The 16,797-nt window shown below is 45.2% G+C and overlaps 1 protein-coding gene across 1 annotated transcript; it reads left to right on the top strand.

Annotated features, from left to right (window-relative positions):
* The first annotated feature begins 8,043 nt into the window (after positions 1-8,043).
* SLC46A2 (solute carrier family 46 member 2) lies at positions 8,044-16,235 on the top strand. Its single transcript, XM_084504516.1, has 4 exons — positions 8,044-9,772; positions 10,944-11,027; positions 12,911-13,067; positions 14,543-16,235. The coding sequence occupies exons 1-4, from the start codon at positions 8,719-8,721 to the stop codon at positions 14,598-14,600; spliced, it is 1,353 nt and encodes a 450-aa protein (XP_084360642.1). The 5' UTR covers positions 8,044-8,718; the 3' UTR covers positions 14,601-16,235.
* The last annotated feature ends 562 nt before the right edge of the window (positions 16,236-16,797 follow it).

Here is a 16,797-nt window from a genome sequence, read left to right as displayed (position 1 = left end):
TGATGGATCACCAGCAGGAACTGGAGTTGCCTCGGTCCCATTCCAGTCCCTCCTGAAGATTTAGCCCCTTTGGCTAAGGATAACACTGCCTTTCAGGTGTGATACAAACCCTCCCAGACAAACTACCAAGTCACAGTGGTGGTACCAAGAGATGGAGGGAGGGAGGCTCGAGGTACCATCCTTCTGCAAGAGGGGCAGGGGAAGGACACAACACAGTGGAGTCACTGCTTTGGCATCAGTCTTCAGGCCATCCAGGTGCTGAGCCCATGAAGACAGCACTGGTGTTATTCACACAGCGAGCACTCCTCAGCCAGCACAAGACAATAAGGGGAGCCACAGCACATCTCACAAGGTTCCTGCTGGGACACTGGTGGGAATGGGGGGCCCAGAAAATGCCCAGGGTGTGCCTCCTCCTCTGAGAGCTCCTCGGGAGCACCAGACCTCACAGCCAGCTCTTGCTGGGAGCAACTGCAGACTCTGCATTGCCCCGTCAGGCAGGCTGGCGCAGGGCTGCAGCTGGGCACACACAGTGCAGGGACCATGAGGTGCTAATCACTTGCTGTGGGGAACGTTGCCAGCTGGAAAGGAGTCTGCAGAGGATGGGGGGAAAGCTGGAGGCGAGGCTGCAGTGCAGTGCGAGGGATGATGCTTAAGTAGAAATGGCCCCAGTAAGTACTTCTTCCCATTGGAGCATCTCTCTCTGCCTTACATTAAAATGAGCAAAGTCCTCAAACTGCATCTGAAGGACAAGGAGCCAGGAAAGTGCCAGCATAACAAATGGATAGTGACATAACCCTGGTGAAGTGCTCATGCAAGGCTCTGAAAGTGTTGCAAGCAAAAGAACCAGTTATTAGAAAGGAGGAAAGAGCTTGAGTGTCTGTGAGAGTCACCTCGATGGAGAAAGGTGGAGTTCCCTGGTATACAATGGGAACTGACTTGCCAGACAGCTCTGTCACCCCCACATTGTGCAGAGGAGGCAGGAAGTGCTCGGCCCTACTTAATTGGGGTGAAAGAGGGGAGGCAACAAAGTAGGGCACTTGCTTACTCACTGGTAAGGCTTGTTTGCCTCCGGGAGCATGGCTCTGGGCCACAGCACCAGCCCACAGCAGATCCAGACTTTCACAGCAGTACTTTTTCCTGTTCCCTCCCATCTCCTTGCCCTCCAGTTCCCCCCGGTTTCCATGTGATCCTATCCTCACCCAAAACACAGCTGTTTTCAGGTAGCAAGATCAGTTGTGTCCCATGAGCATGAGGATCTCACCCTGCTCCCACTGATCCTCATGGGATGAAGAAGACCCTCATCCAGACCATGTCCTCCACCACAGGTCTTTTACTGACTGTCTCTGCAGGCCTCACCAGCCTCCAGTCAGGCCTGCTCCCATGTTGGTTCCCTCCCTCAGATATTTTTGCCAGAGGACCATGTGAAAAATAAACCAAGACCCACAAGACAAACTTTAAAGTGGACCAGATGTAAATGTACCAAAGCACTAGGATACATAAATACCTCAAAAGTCCTTTTTCTTTGAGGGCTACGCAGCACTGAAACCATCTGCAAAACAATGGTGTGGGCTTGTGTCAGTGCAGCATGAAATGATGCAGTCATGTTATTGGGGTTGATCTGGAAGGGTGTTGGGGCAGAGCCAGGTGAAATGAAGGCTCTTGGTTACATTACTCATGCCAAAAGGAGCGTGATTACAGCTTCCCTTTAATTCGGTGTTAGAGGGAAACAGCTCAGCCAAGCTCCAGCCATGGACATCTCCAGAGAAGGCAGACTGAGCTTACATAAGATGGAGAGGGTTGTTTCTAAAGAGGAAGTAAATTGCAAGTTGTGGTACTTTCTGTACAAAGAAAGTGAAAATTTCTGGCAGGAAAAGGGGGGGAGGGAGGGGGGAGCGGATGGATAAGTAAAGCCGGTCAGAGGGGAGTGTTATAACGGTGGAAAACAGAAAGACAAATAGGGGGAAATCTTGCTGATAGTAATTTACTCATGCGGGGAGCCATTTCTGAAACCAGCTGAAAGCAAGCTCGGACCATGTTTGAGCACGGTTGGAAGCTATATGGCAACAAGCATATTTAACTGAGCTCTTTGGAAACCAGACAAAAAGCTTTGCCAGTTACGTCACAGGTCTCATGTGGTGCCAGGTCCAGGCACCACTGATGCAGGACAAGATTCATCCCAGGTGTCCTTTGCAGTCACTGCCTGCTGAGTCAGTCTTCAGCAAATGGAGAAAGGAAACAGCAGAGTGATAGCATTGTTCCGTCATTTACAGGCATGCAGCTTCTTTGAGCTTAAAAATTAAAAGATAAATCAATACAGCCTGTCTAAGCTTTGCAGGATGTTTCCAAGGAATTTACCATCGAGATGCTTCAGTGCCAAGGGACCAAGGCAGCGTTTTGGAACCCTAAAGGGCTTGATTTTTCAGAGCTTCCTTAATATCTCATACCTTTCCCACACAGAAGTATTAAACCAGTATTTTTTTTTAACATCCGGGGTGTCATTCTCTGGCTTTGCTCCTAGGCATCTGCTCACTTTGCCCTAGACTGCCTTGGCCACGTGTCCTTGTGGAGAAGCCTGAAAGCTCATGGCCAGACAGCCACACTCTGTTCATCTGGCGGTAGCTCCCACTGCTCCATGGAGGTGATGTCCAAGGGCAGGGGCATCACTGGCACTCAGACAGTGACCAAGGTGCCTGGTGCAACACCGTGCCACAGCGGGTGAAGTGGCTGGGGGGATGTCTCTTCACTGCTCCTGTGCAGTTTCAGGAGGTATGAAAGCTTCTGGAGACCCTTGCCAGGAAAAGTGGAGTTTGCAGCAGGAAGCAGCAGCCCTGCTCTCGACCACTGTGGCCAGTTCAGCAGCTATACCGCCAGGCATAAAATCCAACCCTTAGCTCAGCAAGGATTTGAACACCACAGAGAACTGAAATGAGGGGGAAAGAATAACAAATGCCAGTTACAGCAGCAGTCTTGCCACACAGTTAAAATTTACTATTGTATATATATTTATTCATGCTTCTTAGACATTGAAGAACTGCAGCCTGGAAAAAGTTAGCAGCAGGAATATTGTTGGAAAGCTTCCCAGTCTTTCTTGTTTCCCTAGTACCTTTTACCCAAAAGCCCTCTTCAACTCCAAAATTCTCCTCAGAGGAAGGCAAACTTCAGAGGAAGAGGAGCAATATTTGAGTCCCATTAATGTATTTTCATACGCATACAGGACTACTATGGATACACAATGTTGTTTGTGACTCGTGCACTCAATACTGTGTGCCTAGGAGGATGCTTGCTAAAATCTTCCTAAGCAGTATGCAGTGAGACCCACATCGCCATATCTACCTGAGCTTTCTCTGGAGCCTGGAGATTTCTGCCGGAGCACCTTGTCTGAGGCAGTCCTGCTGGCCCCAGGAATCTGAGGCATACTTGTTGGGTGAAGTAAATGTGACACCTCCACGCAGAGTTGCAGAACCCTATCTGAAGAAGATAACCCCATCTGTGCCATTCTCCACCAGTGTCCCGCAGGGGATCAGGCAGGGATGCAGTCCACCATGCACCCTCGCGGAGGAGCACCTCCAGTTTTACACCACGGCATGGAGCAGAAAAAAAAAAAATACTACCTCTGTCCTGATATTTTGGGATGCTGGCACCTTTCTCTGCTGTCAGAGGGACCTCTCCACTCAGCCCCAAACAAGCACCCCAGCTTCTAGGGTGTAAGACAGATGATTATCTAGGTGTGGCTATGGCATACTTTAACAAACAGGGCTATCCCTCCTTGTGATGCGAGGTTGCCTGGAAGCCCTCATTTGCTGCTGGGAAGTGTTTGCAGTGAGACAGTGACACACTGGTGATGCTACCATGCCACAGCCTCATACCCTGAAACCACCTCAAGCTGAGCTGGGCAGTTGCCACCAGCTTTGATGGGAACAGTCCATAGAGGATCTGTCTGGCCACAAGCAGCTGATGCTCTGTAGTCAAGGAAGATGTTTGAGAATTTGCTCTTCTGTTTTGGAGCTGTATTTTTTGTGTGATGTTTGAGCTGAAGTTCAGTAAACTCTGGTGGAAGACCCACCATGTGGAAAAAGAGTGTGGTGATGCTCATAAGTGTCACCAGAGTAAGCCGCAGCATCTGCAACTCTCATGCTGTGCGTGGTTTCTTTTTTCCTTTTTTGTTTGTTTGTTTGTTTGTTTTGTTTTGTTTTGTTTTTGCTTGATTGGATTTTTTTGGCATTTGTTGTTGTTTTGTTATTGTTTTCCAAACAAACTGTGAACACATTTGACAGGACATTATGCCTAACCCAGCCTGGAAAATTTAAACACCCAGTGACGAAAACCATAGTCAATCTTTCTTGCCAATTTCATTGTTCAGGACCTAGCCCAACAGAGTGTGCGGAGACTTAGAGACAGCAGTTAAGACCTGCCTGCTCTGAACCTAAGGGGTGGGTATCACTGAGGATTTTCTCCAGGTGGTGGCCTGCCTACATTAAAACAAACAAACATGTAAAGTAATAAACAAAATTATATCTAAATAGCTTTCCAGAGCTTTTGGAAGGGGAGGGCAAGTTTGGGTTTAGAACCGGGATTTTACAGATCATTGTCTGTACTGCATTTGGTAGTAAACTTTTTTAATAGTCATCTTTTTTGCTATGGTTATTTCATCGTTCCAAACCAGACATGTTTCACTTTATTCAACACAGGATAGATTAAGCTTCATTTCTAGGACAACTTGTTTCATCTCATTTCTTAAGTCCGTCATTGCACACTCGAACTTTGTGGCACTTGTGTGCCAAATCCATACATGCTCAAAAATATATATATACACATATATATTAATGAAAAGTAGGATATGCTCTAAAATAAAATAAAATAAAATAGTGTAAGGATTATCCGGTGCTTATCTAAAAACTACAGCAGGATTCATCCTGCGGTCCAGCTGATCAAGCAGATGCTGAATACCACAAGGAGCTTTTTCCCTGTCTCCATGCAGAGGATTACTGTTAAGACATACAGCTAACTGTCAGCACTAAATTGCCTAAATTCCTTATGCTAGAGAAAAAAAAAAAAAAAAAAAAAAAAAAAAAAAAAAAAAGACTAAAAGCAGACTAAGCAAAAAGCACGTGTAGAGGATGCTGGGTTTTGTTTATCCAGCAGAGGGAGAAGCCCAAAGGAGACTCTAACCAGGTAAGCAGAGGACTCTGAAACTAGAAAAATAAACAGAACCCTGACTTCGAAGGTTGAAAGCAAGATAATGCAGATTTATGGTGCTGCTTTATCAGCCAGATCCGTGCCAAGGGAAATAAAACTGTGCTGCTGTTTCCAGCTCCTCCAAGGGAAGGAAGGCTGGTGGGTCTCCCCTGCCCTGCCATGGGGACAGCCCTTGGCCCCGGGGGCTGCAGCATCCATCCTCAGTGCCAGTGCCCTCCTGGAGGTCTCTCTGAGGAGAAAATCCTTTCTCTCTAGCTTTGCAGCCTCCCCGCTGGAAGGAGACACACAGCCAGAGGAGCTGGCACTGGTGCATGCATGTTGGCTGGGGCTGTGGTGATACTTTGGGGCCCTGGGGAGCTGGGAGCCATGTGTCTACATCGCCTGCGGCCTGGGCCTCTGGTGAGAGGTGTCAGAGACCACACGTCCCATCTGATGGTCCCAACATGTCATCTGGTCTCACTGTGCCTCCTTAATGCTGGGTGGCAGGCCCAGTGGTCGCAGTGTCCGAGACACCCCAAGGTGCGCCCCTCTAAGGGCCCTGTGCCATGCAGAGACCCTTGTAGGTCCTGGTCCCTGGTGAGCCACGGGGATAAAGCAGGAGCTGGTGCCCATGTCTGCGGGAGGTGGCCTGCTTTGTCAGCAGCAGACAGACAGGAAGCTGGGCTCCAAGCCACAGAGGGAGAGAGCACAGCTTGGCACTGTACCCTCGGTCATTTTTTGAGGAAGGTGCAGTTGCTGTAGAAAAGCACCTTTACTGGAACAGCTGCTCCTCCCCATGGTCCTAACCAGCTCTCCCCACCGTCAGCACTGCAGCAGTTTCATCTGGGTTGAGACCTGAGCATGCCCCCATTCACATAACCATGAAAAACAGTTAAAAAAAAAATAAAAAAAAAAATCAATGCATAGGAACACATAACATGAAACACCTATACCTGGTCAGATTGACAAAACTCCACAAGCTGGCATGATGTGGTGTTGAGCTGGCCTCAGGTGGGTCTCCAGGCAAGATGGCTGTAGGGTGAGATGCCTTAAACACCATAGTCCTTTTCCAGCAATCTGTATTTTTGCTTTTCAGCAATTTTGTAGGTGCATTTTATTAAATGTCAAGAGCCACTCTCTTAAGGCCCCATTCTGTTAATTCTGCACAAATATATTTTAAAGCAGACACAAGTGTCCCTTTAAATATTAGCAAAATGAGAACTGGGCTTCACGGAAAAGCTGATCATAAAGAATGTCAATTTCGAAATCTTTGTGGGATCAGATGAATATGATATTAATGCGAAGTGCTTTGCAGTGGGAAATATTCTAGGGCCTGTGTTAAAGTTATATTTCATTTGTATTGCAATTGCTGAAATAAAATTATACCCTTCCATAAGCACTTGCTCTAAAAGGCACATTTAATGAGAATGAACACTCAGAATATCCTGGAAATATATATGTAACTCATGAGATCACTAATGGCATTTAGCACAGTTCATTAGCTATCTGGGACCGAACAGCGTTGAGCATAGCACAGTATCACCTAAATGTCAAGAGCGTCAGATGAATAAGCCAGACAGCCTGTACAGGCAAAAAAAAAAAAAGTGTGGAGGGAAAACATCCCATATTTAATAGCTGAGAAGATCTGCACACTCTTAAGACCAGTGCCTGTAACATTCCTCTGCATGCCAAGATAACCGATATCTCAAATCAAAGCTAGATCAGGACAAAGCTGTTTATCTTTCCCTCTAATGTCTGGCAGAAGATACAGGGCTCCCTGGATGCAGTGAAGCGTAGCAACTCCTCTGGTTGCATTTGTTGACTGAACTGTTTCCAGGCTGCTGCCAAGGGGTTTTCAGTAAGGCTGTCTGGAATTTCCACCCTCTGGAAATATTCCAGGCTTTGGAGAAAAAGATGTGTCCCACTTCTGAGCAAAAACTAAAGAAATTATCACACCTCTTGCAGAAAATATGAGGAAAAAAGAAAAAAAAAAAAAAAAAAAAAAAGGAAAAAAAAAAAAAGAAAAAAAAGAAAAAAACACGGTTGGAACAAAACAGATTATATTCTACAGCTGGCTAGGAGTCCTTTGGTCTGTTAAAAGAAAAAATTCTGGTGAAACTGAAATTGTCTAGCAGCAAATCATTCTAGCAGACAATTTCCAGCAACTTTCTGTGTTAGCTCTTGGGATTGTTTTTTCCTCAACTTGAAATCTAAAACAAAAATTTTTGCATAAGTGGAGTAGGAGTGAAAAAATGAAACTCCTGAGCCATGAGTACACAGGCATTGAGTAGATGCCACCTGAGTCAATAGAGAGTGCAACAGATGGGGGGGGGTTAACATTGTTCTAGGAAATTAATCATTAATTTATTTTTTAAAGTCATCACCATAAATCTTCCCAGAGCATATTGTTACTCTGCCTGCTATGATTCACTAAGCTAGCGCAGGGTGAGATCATTATCATTTCAGTTAGCATTTCTGAGGCTGCCAAGTATCCCCCAAGTGTTTCCTACAGCTGGGGACGCACACACCTTCCCTGGCACTGGCAGCCTGGGTAGCAGTAAAGCTTGAGGCTGCCTGCAAGCTTTGTGACCCCGCACATGGCATCAGCACCTGCGGAGACACACGGATTGGAAAAACCCTTCCCAGAGGTGGGCTACCACCCCAGCTTCCAGCTCCGGTTGTGGATTGCTAGGGCACAGCAGTTGCCGATGCCTTGTTATAAACTGGGGCTTTTCTTCTCCTTTTGGAAAGTCCCACATTGTAAAGCCCAAGGACAAAGCACACAGAGTGGGAGGCAGGTTACTAAAAATAACTTTTTTTTTTTTTTTTTCTATTTTCATTTTTTCTTTTTGGCGCAATTTCCTGGCTGTATTGTTGAAATAACATTGGAGTGTGATGTAGCAATAGGGCAGAGGGGAGCAGCTGAGAGTCAGAGATCCAGCAGCACACGTTTGTGTGGAAGAAAGGGAAAGGGCTGGCATGAAGGAGAATTGGTGAATTACCTAGCAAAAAAAAAAAGCACTCAGCCTTTCCCTGTCCCCACAGCTGAGTGTGAGCATTGTTTCCCTGAGAGTCCTCTGGCACATGAAGGATGCCAACAGTGTGGAAAAAAAGTAAATAGATGCTGCAACCACACAATCATGGCATTTTCACTTCCTAAAGTGGGAGACAGAAATTCCCCCGGGTCATATGATCTGTGTTGAAATGGTACCAGGAAGAGCAGCAGCAGCAGTCAGCGAGTGCAGGGCGTCTCCATCTGTACAAAAGCCTCTCCTGCCTGAGCTGGAGGTCAGAGCAGCATAGGGATGTGTATGCATGTGCATACGTAGAGAGGCGAGGTGCAAATATCCTCCCAGCCGGATTTTCTCTTGCACAACCCTGATTCTGTGCAGCCCAGCAGACCTTTTATTTTCCCTCCGCCTCTCCACTTCAAGCATGCCTCCAGAGCAGAACTTCTGAAAACACCATTCCCTGCAGTGCCTCACTGGAAAAACAGCTCTTCTCCTTCCCTGAGAAGAGGCAAGCATCAGCACCGTGGTGGGGATGACGATGATGAGAACGTGGGTTGAGCCGGTGGTCGCGGGCTCCCAACTGGCCAGTGCCTTCTACGACACGGCGCTGCTGCTGGTGGTGAAGAACTACTACAACCAGACCAACTCAACTGCTCCCTCCCACTTAATGCAAGATGCTCAGCAGAAGGCTGTCTCTAATTTTTATATCATCTACAACCTCGTCCTGGGCCTGAGCCCGCTGGTGTCAGCCTATGGCTTGTCCAAGCTGGGGGACAAGGTTCATCGGAAGATCCCTATCTGCTTACCTCTTCTTGGCTACCTGGGCTCCAAATCTCTCCTGCTCCTCCTGATCCTGCTGGACTGGCCGATCGAGGTGATGTACGGGGCTGCTGCTTTCAATGGGCTAACGGGTGGCTTCACCACGTTCTGGGCAGGCATCATGGCTCTGGGATCCCTGGGCTCCTCTGAGAGCAGGAGGTCTCTACGGCTGATCATTATTGAGCTGGTGTATGGCCTCGCTGGCTTTCTGGGAAGCATGGCATCTGGCTACCTCTTTGTCGGCTTCAGCGACCGCTATCGAGAGGGCACTGTGCTGGTGAGCTGCAGCATCGCTTGCTATGCTTTCTGTCTCCTCTACAGCATTTTTGTCCTGATAGTCCCCAAGTCAGCACCCTCCTGCACAGCCAAAGCCAAGGGTGTAGAGGAGGTTGGTGGCCAGGTACAAGCTTGCACAGGAGCAGCAGAGAGTGCTCAGCCTTCGGAGAGCAGCAGCAAAGCCCCAGTAACACCCTCAAAACTCATCATCATCCTCCTCTTTGTGGCAGCAATCCTCTATGACCTTGCTGTGGTGGGCGCCATGAATGTACTTCCACTCTTTTTGCTCAGGGAGCCTCTGAGCTGGAATGCTGTGCAGATTGGCTATGGCAATGCCGCCGGGTATGCCATCTTCATCACCAGCTTCCTGGGGGTATTCATGTTCTCCAAGTACCTTAGGGACATTACCATGATCATAATTGGAGTGGTGTCCTTCACTGTTGGTGTCCTCATCATGGCCTTCGTGCGGTGGACATTTCTGTTCTACATTGGTGAGTAGAGCTGGCATCAGTGCCCTCATCCTGCACCTCTCTCGTGCAGAACCCTACAACAACCTAAGGAGGCACATGCTCTTGCCAATGCTTGGTTTAAAGCTAATTAACTTGAAATTTGTCGCCTGGTCATAATCCAGATCTGAGTTGGGGAAGAAGGCTCACAATGGAGGGAGGGGGGAAAGGAAGGAATTGTTGCAGGCTACCAGCACCAGCCAGCCATAAAAAGCACCTGCATCTCATGAGGTAAGGCTTAAAGCTAAAATGGAAAAAAAAAAATGCCAAAGATTTCCTGTTAAGTGAATATCCTAAGATGTGATTTATTTTTGTTACATTAAGGTTTTTATGTCTGATAAGAAACTTAATAGCGAAACATTGGTGTTGCTCTAGCAACTAAAATATTACGGGAATGAACTATACAAATCTCACACTATATATAAATGACCAAGGGATGGGTAACAATAGATGTGGCAGCATCCTGTGACGAAGGAAAGGCAAGTTTATTTTTGGGAGATAGCCTCCACAAGAACACAGGAAGCCAAAAACCAAGAACAGCATCCCTTGTGGCAGTGAGATGGGTGATTCATACCTGACTAACCGAAAGACTATCATACGTTGCATGGCTTTTGGGTCTTGTTTCTGAAAGTGAGAAAAAAAAAAGTCTAAGAGAAATGAGCCAAAGAGGTTTTTCTGTTTGTGCCTACAGGAAAGGAGAAATCAAAAATTAAACAAGTGTGCTCACAGTAGAGAGAGACTAAAATACTGCAGGCCAAAAGCACCATGAGATAAAACATGGTGTTATGAGTATACTGTTCTTGTCAAAGCTGTTAGCATAAGGTCAGACTTGCGTCATCCACCTCACTACCACAAAGGACAGTGCCCTCTAAAGATACAATGGGATTTGGGGCTGGGACCCAGAGGCCATGGCTGGCTGGGTCAAAGTGCCTCTGCTAGTTGCAGCAATCGGTGGCTTATCCACCACCTCCCGGATGAAGCAAGGAGCTGCACTCCTACTGAAGATCAGTACTAGTTTCTGAGGCTCAAGGGACACGACAAGGTGAAGCAAAGGCCCTGCCCAAGCCAGAGGCATGCAGCCTTCAAAAGCAGTGGTTGCTGTGCTATGAGACAGGGAGCAGCTACTGATGATAAGCACGTGTTCATTGCATTGCAGCACGGGCAGTGATGCTCTTTGCCCTCATCCCCTTGCCAACCATCAGGTCCATGCTATCCAAGCACGTTGAAGGATCATCCTATGGTGAGTACATCGGTTACCTCTCTGATCAAAAAGCTGTCAAATCCCTCCATTTGGGTACAAGAAAGTTAAGTTAGTGCTACAGCCTGTGCAATGCATCATAAAACCAGAACAGCTGGTACTGCAAACAGGGAGGAGCAGAGAAACTTGCAGGACCAGCCTGTCATGTCCAAACTTCTCCTCCCTAATTGCTTCATCATTTATCCACAAAATTTTCAGAACATGCTTCAAGAGATTACTATCAGTGTGCAGCTCAAAGGCAGGGAAAATAATATCTGAGGTACTGCTCAAAAACACAGTGCTCCAGGGAAAAACAAGGCAATGCTAGGCTGAAGCACAGTGACACTCACATCATTTATATTTGGCTTATTTTACTTCCAGTTTTCGGAAGAATGGATTTCTTTAATCTTTTTCCGTTACGGTCTCTAAATACGCTTCCAAGCTTTTCTTGGCAATTTGTTCCTGTCAGAACATAATTTAACTAACAAAGAATAAATTTTGCCTAAGAAAATGACCCTTTTTGTTCAAGAGGAGAAACAATTCCTAATTTTTCTATTAACTTTGCATTAGAAAATAATGAAATGTGTGTATTTTACAACATCATATTGGAAGCTGCTATTTTTACTCCAATGGCTTCCTTTTACTCCAATTGCATCCTTTCCCTTCTGCCACATCTCAAAACCAGGAGCAGAACTGTCCAGCTCACTGCTGATCAGGCTGCTTGTGCAGCCCCACTACAGTGTGGGGACACAGTTCCAGAGAGCTAACAGCTTCCAAGACAGTAGGTTAAAACCCCCACCTGACATCCAGTGCTACATTCATTTTTCCTCAACAGAGGGTTACCATGCAGCATTTTTTGTCTGGATAGCTTACAAATGCGATCGAGCAGATGTAGAAATTAACTTGCAGTGCTACTGCTCAATACCCGAGCTCACTACCCTTACATTGGAGAATAATATACGAAACAATCACATGAAAGCTGTGCTCTGTCACCAGTTCATTCTGACTGCTGTTGTTCCTCTGTAGCAAGCTCACATCCCTGCCACAAACCATGCAGCTCACACCCAAAATTAATCATGTTCTTCAGTCATTGAAAAATCAGCATCTTTTGTCTTTAACCTTCACCATAAGCTATGCATGCAGCACCTGATTGCATGAAAAGAGCAGTTCACAAACAGGACAGTGCAGCAGAGCAACATTGCCTCCTCAGCTGGTGGCCACTGGCACTGTGCATGTGCAGCAGGCTTCAAGGGCAGCAGGGTTGGTGCACAACCCTAAATGTGCTCCTAGTTTGCATGTTCCAAGAGGGCTGGGTTGCCCTCTCTTTCCCCATTTACCATGGTATAAACAGAATGGTGCACTTCAGCAAAAATGGTTATTCCCAAGCTGTTCCAGCTGGGATTCAATTTCTCCCTTTCCTCCTCCATAAACATCACACAAATCACAGACAGTTCCCCATTCCAGGCACTATAACATTTCAGACCAATGGACAGCACTTCTGCACTATGGCAGAAGCAGCCCCTGCCTGAAATCTCTTACATCCTGAAGATGTTAACCCATAACTACTTTCCTATATCCTATGGAAATGAGCAGTTATTTCCCAGTTTATGGCTGCTCTTCCAAGCAGCAACCTCAACATCTAGACTGTTTAAGCAAACAGTTTTCAAGCTACGTCTTTGTCCTATGTCTTAAAGAAGGAAGAGACACTCAATTCTGCTCCAGAACAACAGCAGAAACAAGCTCATGCAATCCATCACTCATTAAGCCATGACTACATTGCTTTTCCAAGCCATGGTGGTGGTGGCACCTGAATGCTGAAGGGAGGTACCACAACAGTTTTTTTTTTTCTTTTCTCCCTGATGATAAATGATGTTCTTGTTTTACAGGTAAGGTGTTTGTCCTGCTGCAGTTGTCCTTAGTCATCACAGGAGTAGTGACATCTACAGTCTTCAACAAAATCTATCAAAGCACACTGAACTGGTACAGCAGCTTCTGTTTCATTTTGTCTTTTCTAGCTGGCTGCCTCAGCCTCCTCCCTTTAAGGTAAGGAACAGGAATGGTTGTCTCTGAAGGGGCATGTTATGTTTTCTCCTTGCTTCATGTTTCTAGGTATTATGTGTACAATAAAGATTTGAAAAGGAAAAGTGGTTTTGGATTAAAAAAAAAAAAAAAAAAAAAAAAAAAAAAGGACTCAAAAAGTAAAACAAAAATTCTGTGGAAAAGAGGTGACAAGTACCAAGAAGGTTCAAAGAGTTAAGCTTTCAAGTGATATAGCCACTGTTTTTAATCTTCTTTTTGTTTGATGTATTATGAATTGCTTGTAGGAGGAATATTTGGCAGAGTTTAAGAGCTAATAATCCCAGGGGACAAAGCCTCTGCACAAATGCCGTGCTTGATATTGCTAAAATAGTACTAAGTAGAAAGAGGGAATAATCCCACACAAAGTAAAACATTTTTTTTTTTTTTTGAAAATCCATTATGGGTTACTTACTCATTGTGACAGAATAGTTTGAGTCTCCCTTGGGTGTTTCTTTCAAAGGTAAATCATTATGATACAGTAAAGAAAATGGTTACTTTTCTGATCCAGTGAGATTGCCCAATTGTACAGCTACAGAGTGACTGAGAGTTAAAATTTTAAGAACAAGTTTTAAGTGCAATCCCAGATAATTTAAAGAGAGAAATCTGAAACACCTCCACCTACTCTTCTGGAGTCTTTAAAGGATCTCCCTCTAAATATCCCCTTGCTCACCACCCCCTCCCCAAACCCCTCCAGCTGGATACATTACTAGAAACAGCAGGACCCCATGAAGATAATACAAAGTGTGATAATGCCAATATCTAATCTATGCAGCGATACTCTCATTCAGATGTAAGACAGCTAACATCTGATCCCAGATAAAACCCTTGTCAAGTTTGATTTCAATTTTTAAAGTTTCTCCTTGTATTTTCTAACTCATCATTTCTTAAACATAACCCTACTGTTTAACAGTGAGTCACTGCAAGCTGCTCAGCTGCTTTACCACACACACTCCCAGTACAAGCAGTCATTACAAGCACAAACACAGGTACTGGGAAAAAATATGTAAGATACAAGAAACACATTTTTTTTTTCAAGTGAGAACAGTCCATTACTGGAACAACCACCTCTGGGACAAGGTAGCATCCGCATCACTGGAGGTTTGCAAGACGTGGTTGAACAGGGTGCTAGATAATCTCACCTAGGCTCTCTTTTCCCTGTGAGAGATTGGACCTGATGGTCTTTTGAAGTACCTGGGTTGTACTGTGATTCTACAAAAATCTGAAAGGCAACAAATGGTGGCAGCTTCATGGCTTGTACATACAGTGGTAGCTTACAGAGAAGCTGGCTGATTCTCGAAGGGAAGTACATGAACACTCAGCTAGCTCCAGACACCACAGCAGAATTTAAGCTAAAGACTTAGTAAGGAACATGCAAACTGTATTTTGAGAAAGTAGTTTGGTAGCCCTCTTGTAATCAGCGTTTTTATTGTTCTTTACAGCATTGTGGCCATCAAACAACGTTCAACCACTGGCTCCTTTCAGATTCTCACCAAGTGACAGAAGCTTTACCACCGAAAGCATCTTTTGGTCTTGATCAGTTCCCTGAGCAATGCAAGTGGAAGGCTTCCAAGCATTTGTCCCTACCACTGCCTTCGTTACAGGAACCATCTCATCCATGTCTTCACCTTACAGCATGCCACAGTCCCTCAGCCACTGAGCTTACCCAGGACAAAGAAGTTTGCCCTGTTATTTTTGCAGTACATTATTTTGCAGACAATATGCACCGGCTGCTGAACACCAGCAGTCTCCACAGCACCCTGCTTCCACTCCAGGCTACTTGGCCATAGTGGAGACAGACAAGAACAAGGTAGAAGCGACAAGGGTGTTTCCAGGCACATCATCCAATTTAGAAGGGGAAAGCAAAGGATCAGCTGTAGTTCTTCTTGTCTCTTTGGTCTGAAACCTGAGGACAGTGCAGTGACTGTGGCTTTTGAGGCAGGTGTCCACAAGCAGCATGCAGTGTGTGCATGGTGGTCAGCAGGATGTGCCTACTTTCTGACACAAAATATGGACAAGTGTGAAGAGTGTCAGCCCAGCTGACTTATCTTATGGAGAAGACTACTGAAATACAGAAAAAACATGGTAAAAAAATGTAAGATTAAGGTACATTTTTGTAATCCCTACAATAAAAACACTCCTCAGTAGATGTTCACACCCCTAGAGCTTATATTGGCGATGGAACAAGCCTTTAAGGGAAGGATATTTCTTCAAATAAGATAATAAGCAGCACAGAAAATAAGTGTACACATAATTTCAATGGCAAAGGCAGAAAAAAAAAAAGAAGAAAAAAAGAAACACTAAATTCTAGGTAAATGAGTAATTTTTTAATACATTTATTGGTCCATTCCATTAAATTAATTGAGGTAAACAAATGGTGCATTTAAAAAAAATGTACACATGAATAGAGAATTACAAACAGTTTTACCTCGAAGTGTTTTTTCTCCATCAATACTAGTTCCATAGTAAACAATGCACAAAGTATATCTATACAGAGATATATGAAAGGGTATAGAAACATGCCAGCACCGTAAGTCAAGACAACATTCCGTAACCTGTGAGTCTGAACAAGAGCACAGCTGTCAGAGTTGGTTGAGTGCATGAAACAAGAGCCTTGCTCCAAGTTTTACACTGTTTAATGACCTAACTCACACAGAGACACATCTTTTCACAGCTTTCAGTTTGTTTTTTGGTGGTACAAGGGTGACCTTAGGATGCAAAGTAACACATTCCAGTGCATGGGCTTGCACAAGTCAGAAGTAGCACAGTTGGGGCAACAAGTCAGCACCAGTTCGGTCATCAGCACTGACTCCTTGAACAAGGAGAGAGGTGGGAACCAGGTCAAAGCCAGACTGCTTTCACCTGCACTGCTGGCCTCCAAACCTTGAGGAGTGACAGATCAACACATCACACAGGAAAGGAGAACAAGGACAGTGCTCCTTTATTCTCATGTGCTAAAGACTAAAACCTTTGGCTGTTCTCTGTTGCAAGACTGTCCTCTGCAATCTGTGCCCCTGTGTGGTGGGAGAGTGGCACTGGCCCAAGCTCTGCTGCCTGATCCAAAGAGGTGGACACATAACCCAGCAGCAGAGTTCAGGAAAGGATTTAGCTTCAAAGTGTAGAGTACCAAGGCCTTCAAAGTAATCCAGGACAGTGAGTAACCTTTAAAGTTTTAGCATACCACTTGCATAAGGGCGATTTATTTATGCCTTTTCAGAAAGTGCATTACCTTCTGGACAAGTACTGTGCCTCAGCCACACAACCTTAAAACTAGCCCAGTTCATTACTGAGTACTGGTACAAATCAGAGACCCCAGCAAGGCTCTGAAGTGCTGTGTGGAATTAAGCATCACCACTTCCTTCTTTATACTGGTTAAGCAGCACCCCCAGAAACTTTAAAATGCAACCTTCACAGTCCCAGAAGGCAAGTTCATTACTATTATCCCCAGTTTTACTTCACCGAAATAAATTTGGTAGCAAGTCTTCTATCCCAGAAAGTGATCCCATTTTCCCAAATTATTGGTTATTTTCTAGTGAAAGGCTAACATACTAAGAAAAAGACTGTTCTACGATCAGATTTTAAGAAGACTAAACATCTAATAAGCTACTTTAGTCTACTCCTGTCTACACCATTTGCTTAGTGGTTATCAGCACCAGTGTCTTAGATTTCAAACAGTCTGCAACCTTGTGCACAATTA

This window comes from Aythya ferina, assembly GCF_964211825.1.
Source record: "Aythya ferina genome assembly, chromosome: Z".
Lineage (NCBI taxonomy): Eukaryota > Metazoa > Chordata > Aves > Anseriformes > Anatidae > Aythya > Aythya ferina.
The sequence above is the reverse complement of the archived record's forward strand: the minus strand, read 5'-3'. Positions and strand labels throughout refer to the sequence as shown.

What these genes read in the sequence shown, in the direction of transcription:
- SLC46A2 (XM_084504516.1), top strand. Translation starts at nt 8,719, where the DNA reads ATGACGATGATGAGAACGTGGGTTGAGCCGGTGGTCGCGGGCTCCCAA. An exon ending in CGTTGAAGGATCATCCTATG is followed by an intron (nt 11,028 to 12,910) that starts GTGAGTACATCG and finishes CTTGTTTTACAG; the next exon opens with GTAAGGTGTTTGTCCTGCTG. An exon ending in CTCAGCCTCCTCCCTTTAAG is followed by an intron (nt 13,068 to 14,542) that starts GTAAGGAACAGG and finishes TGTTCTTTACAG; the next exon opens with CATTGTGGCCATCAAACAAC.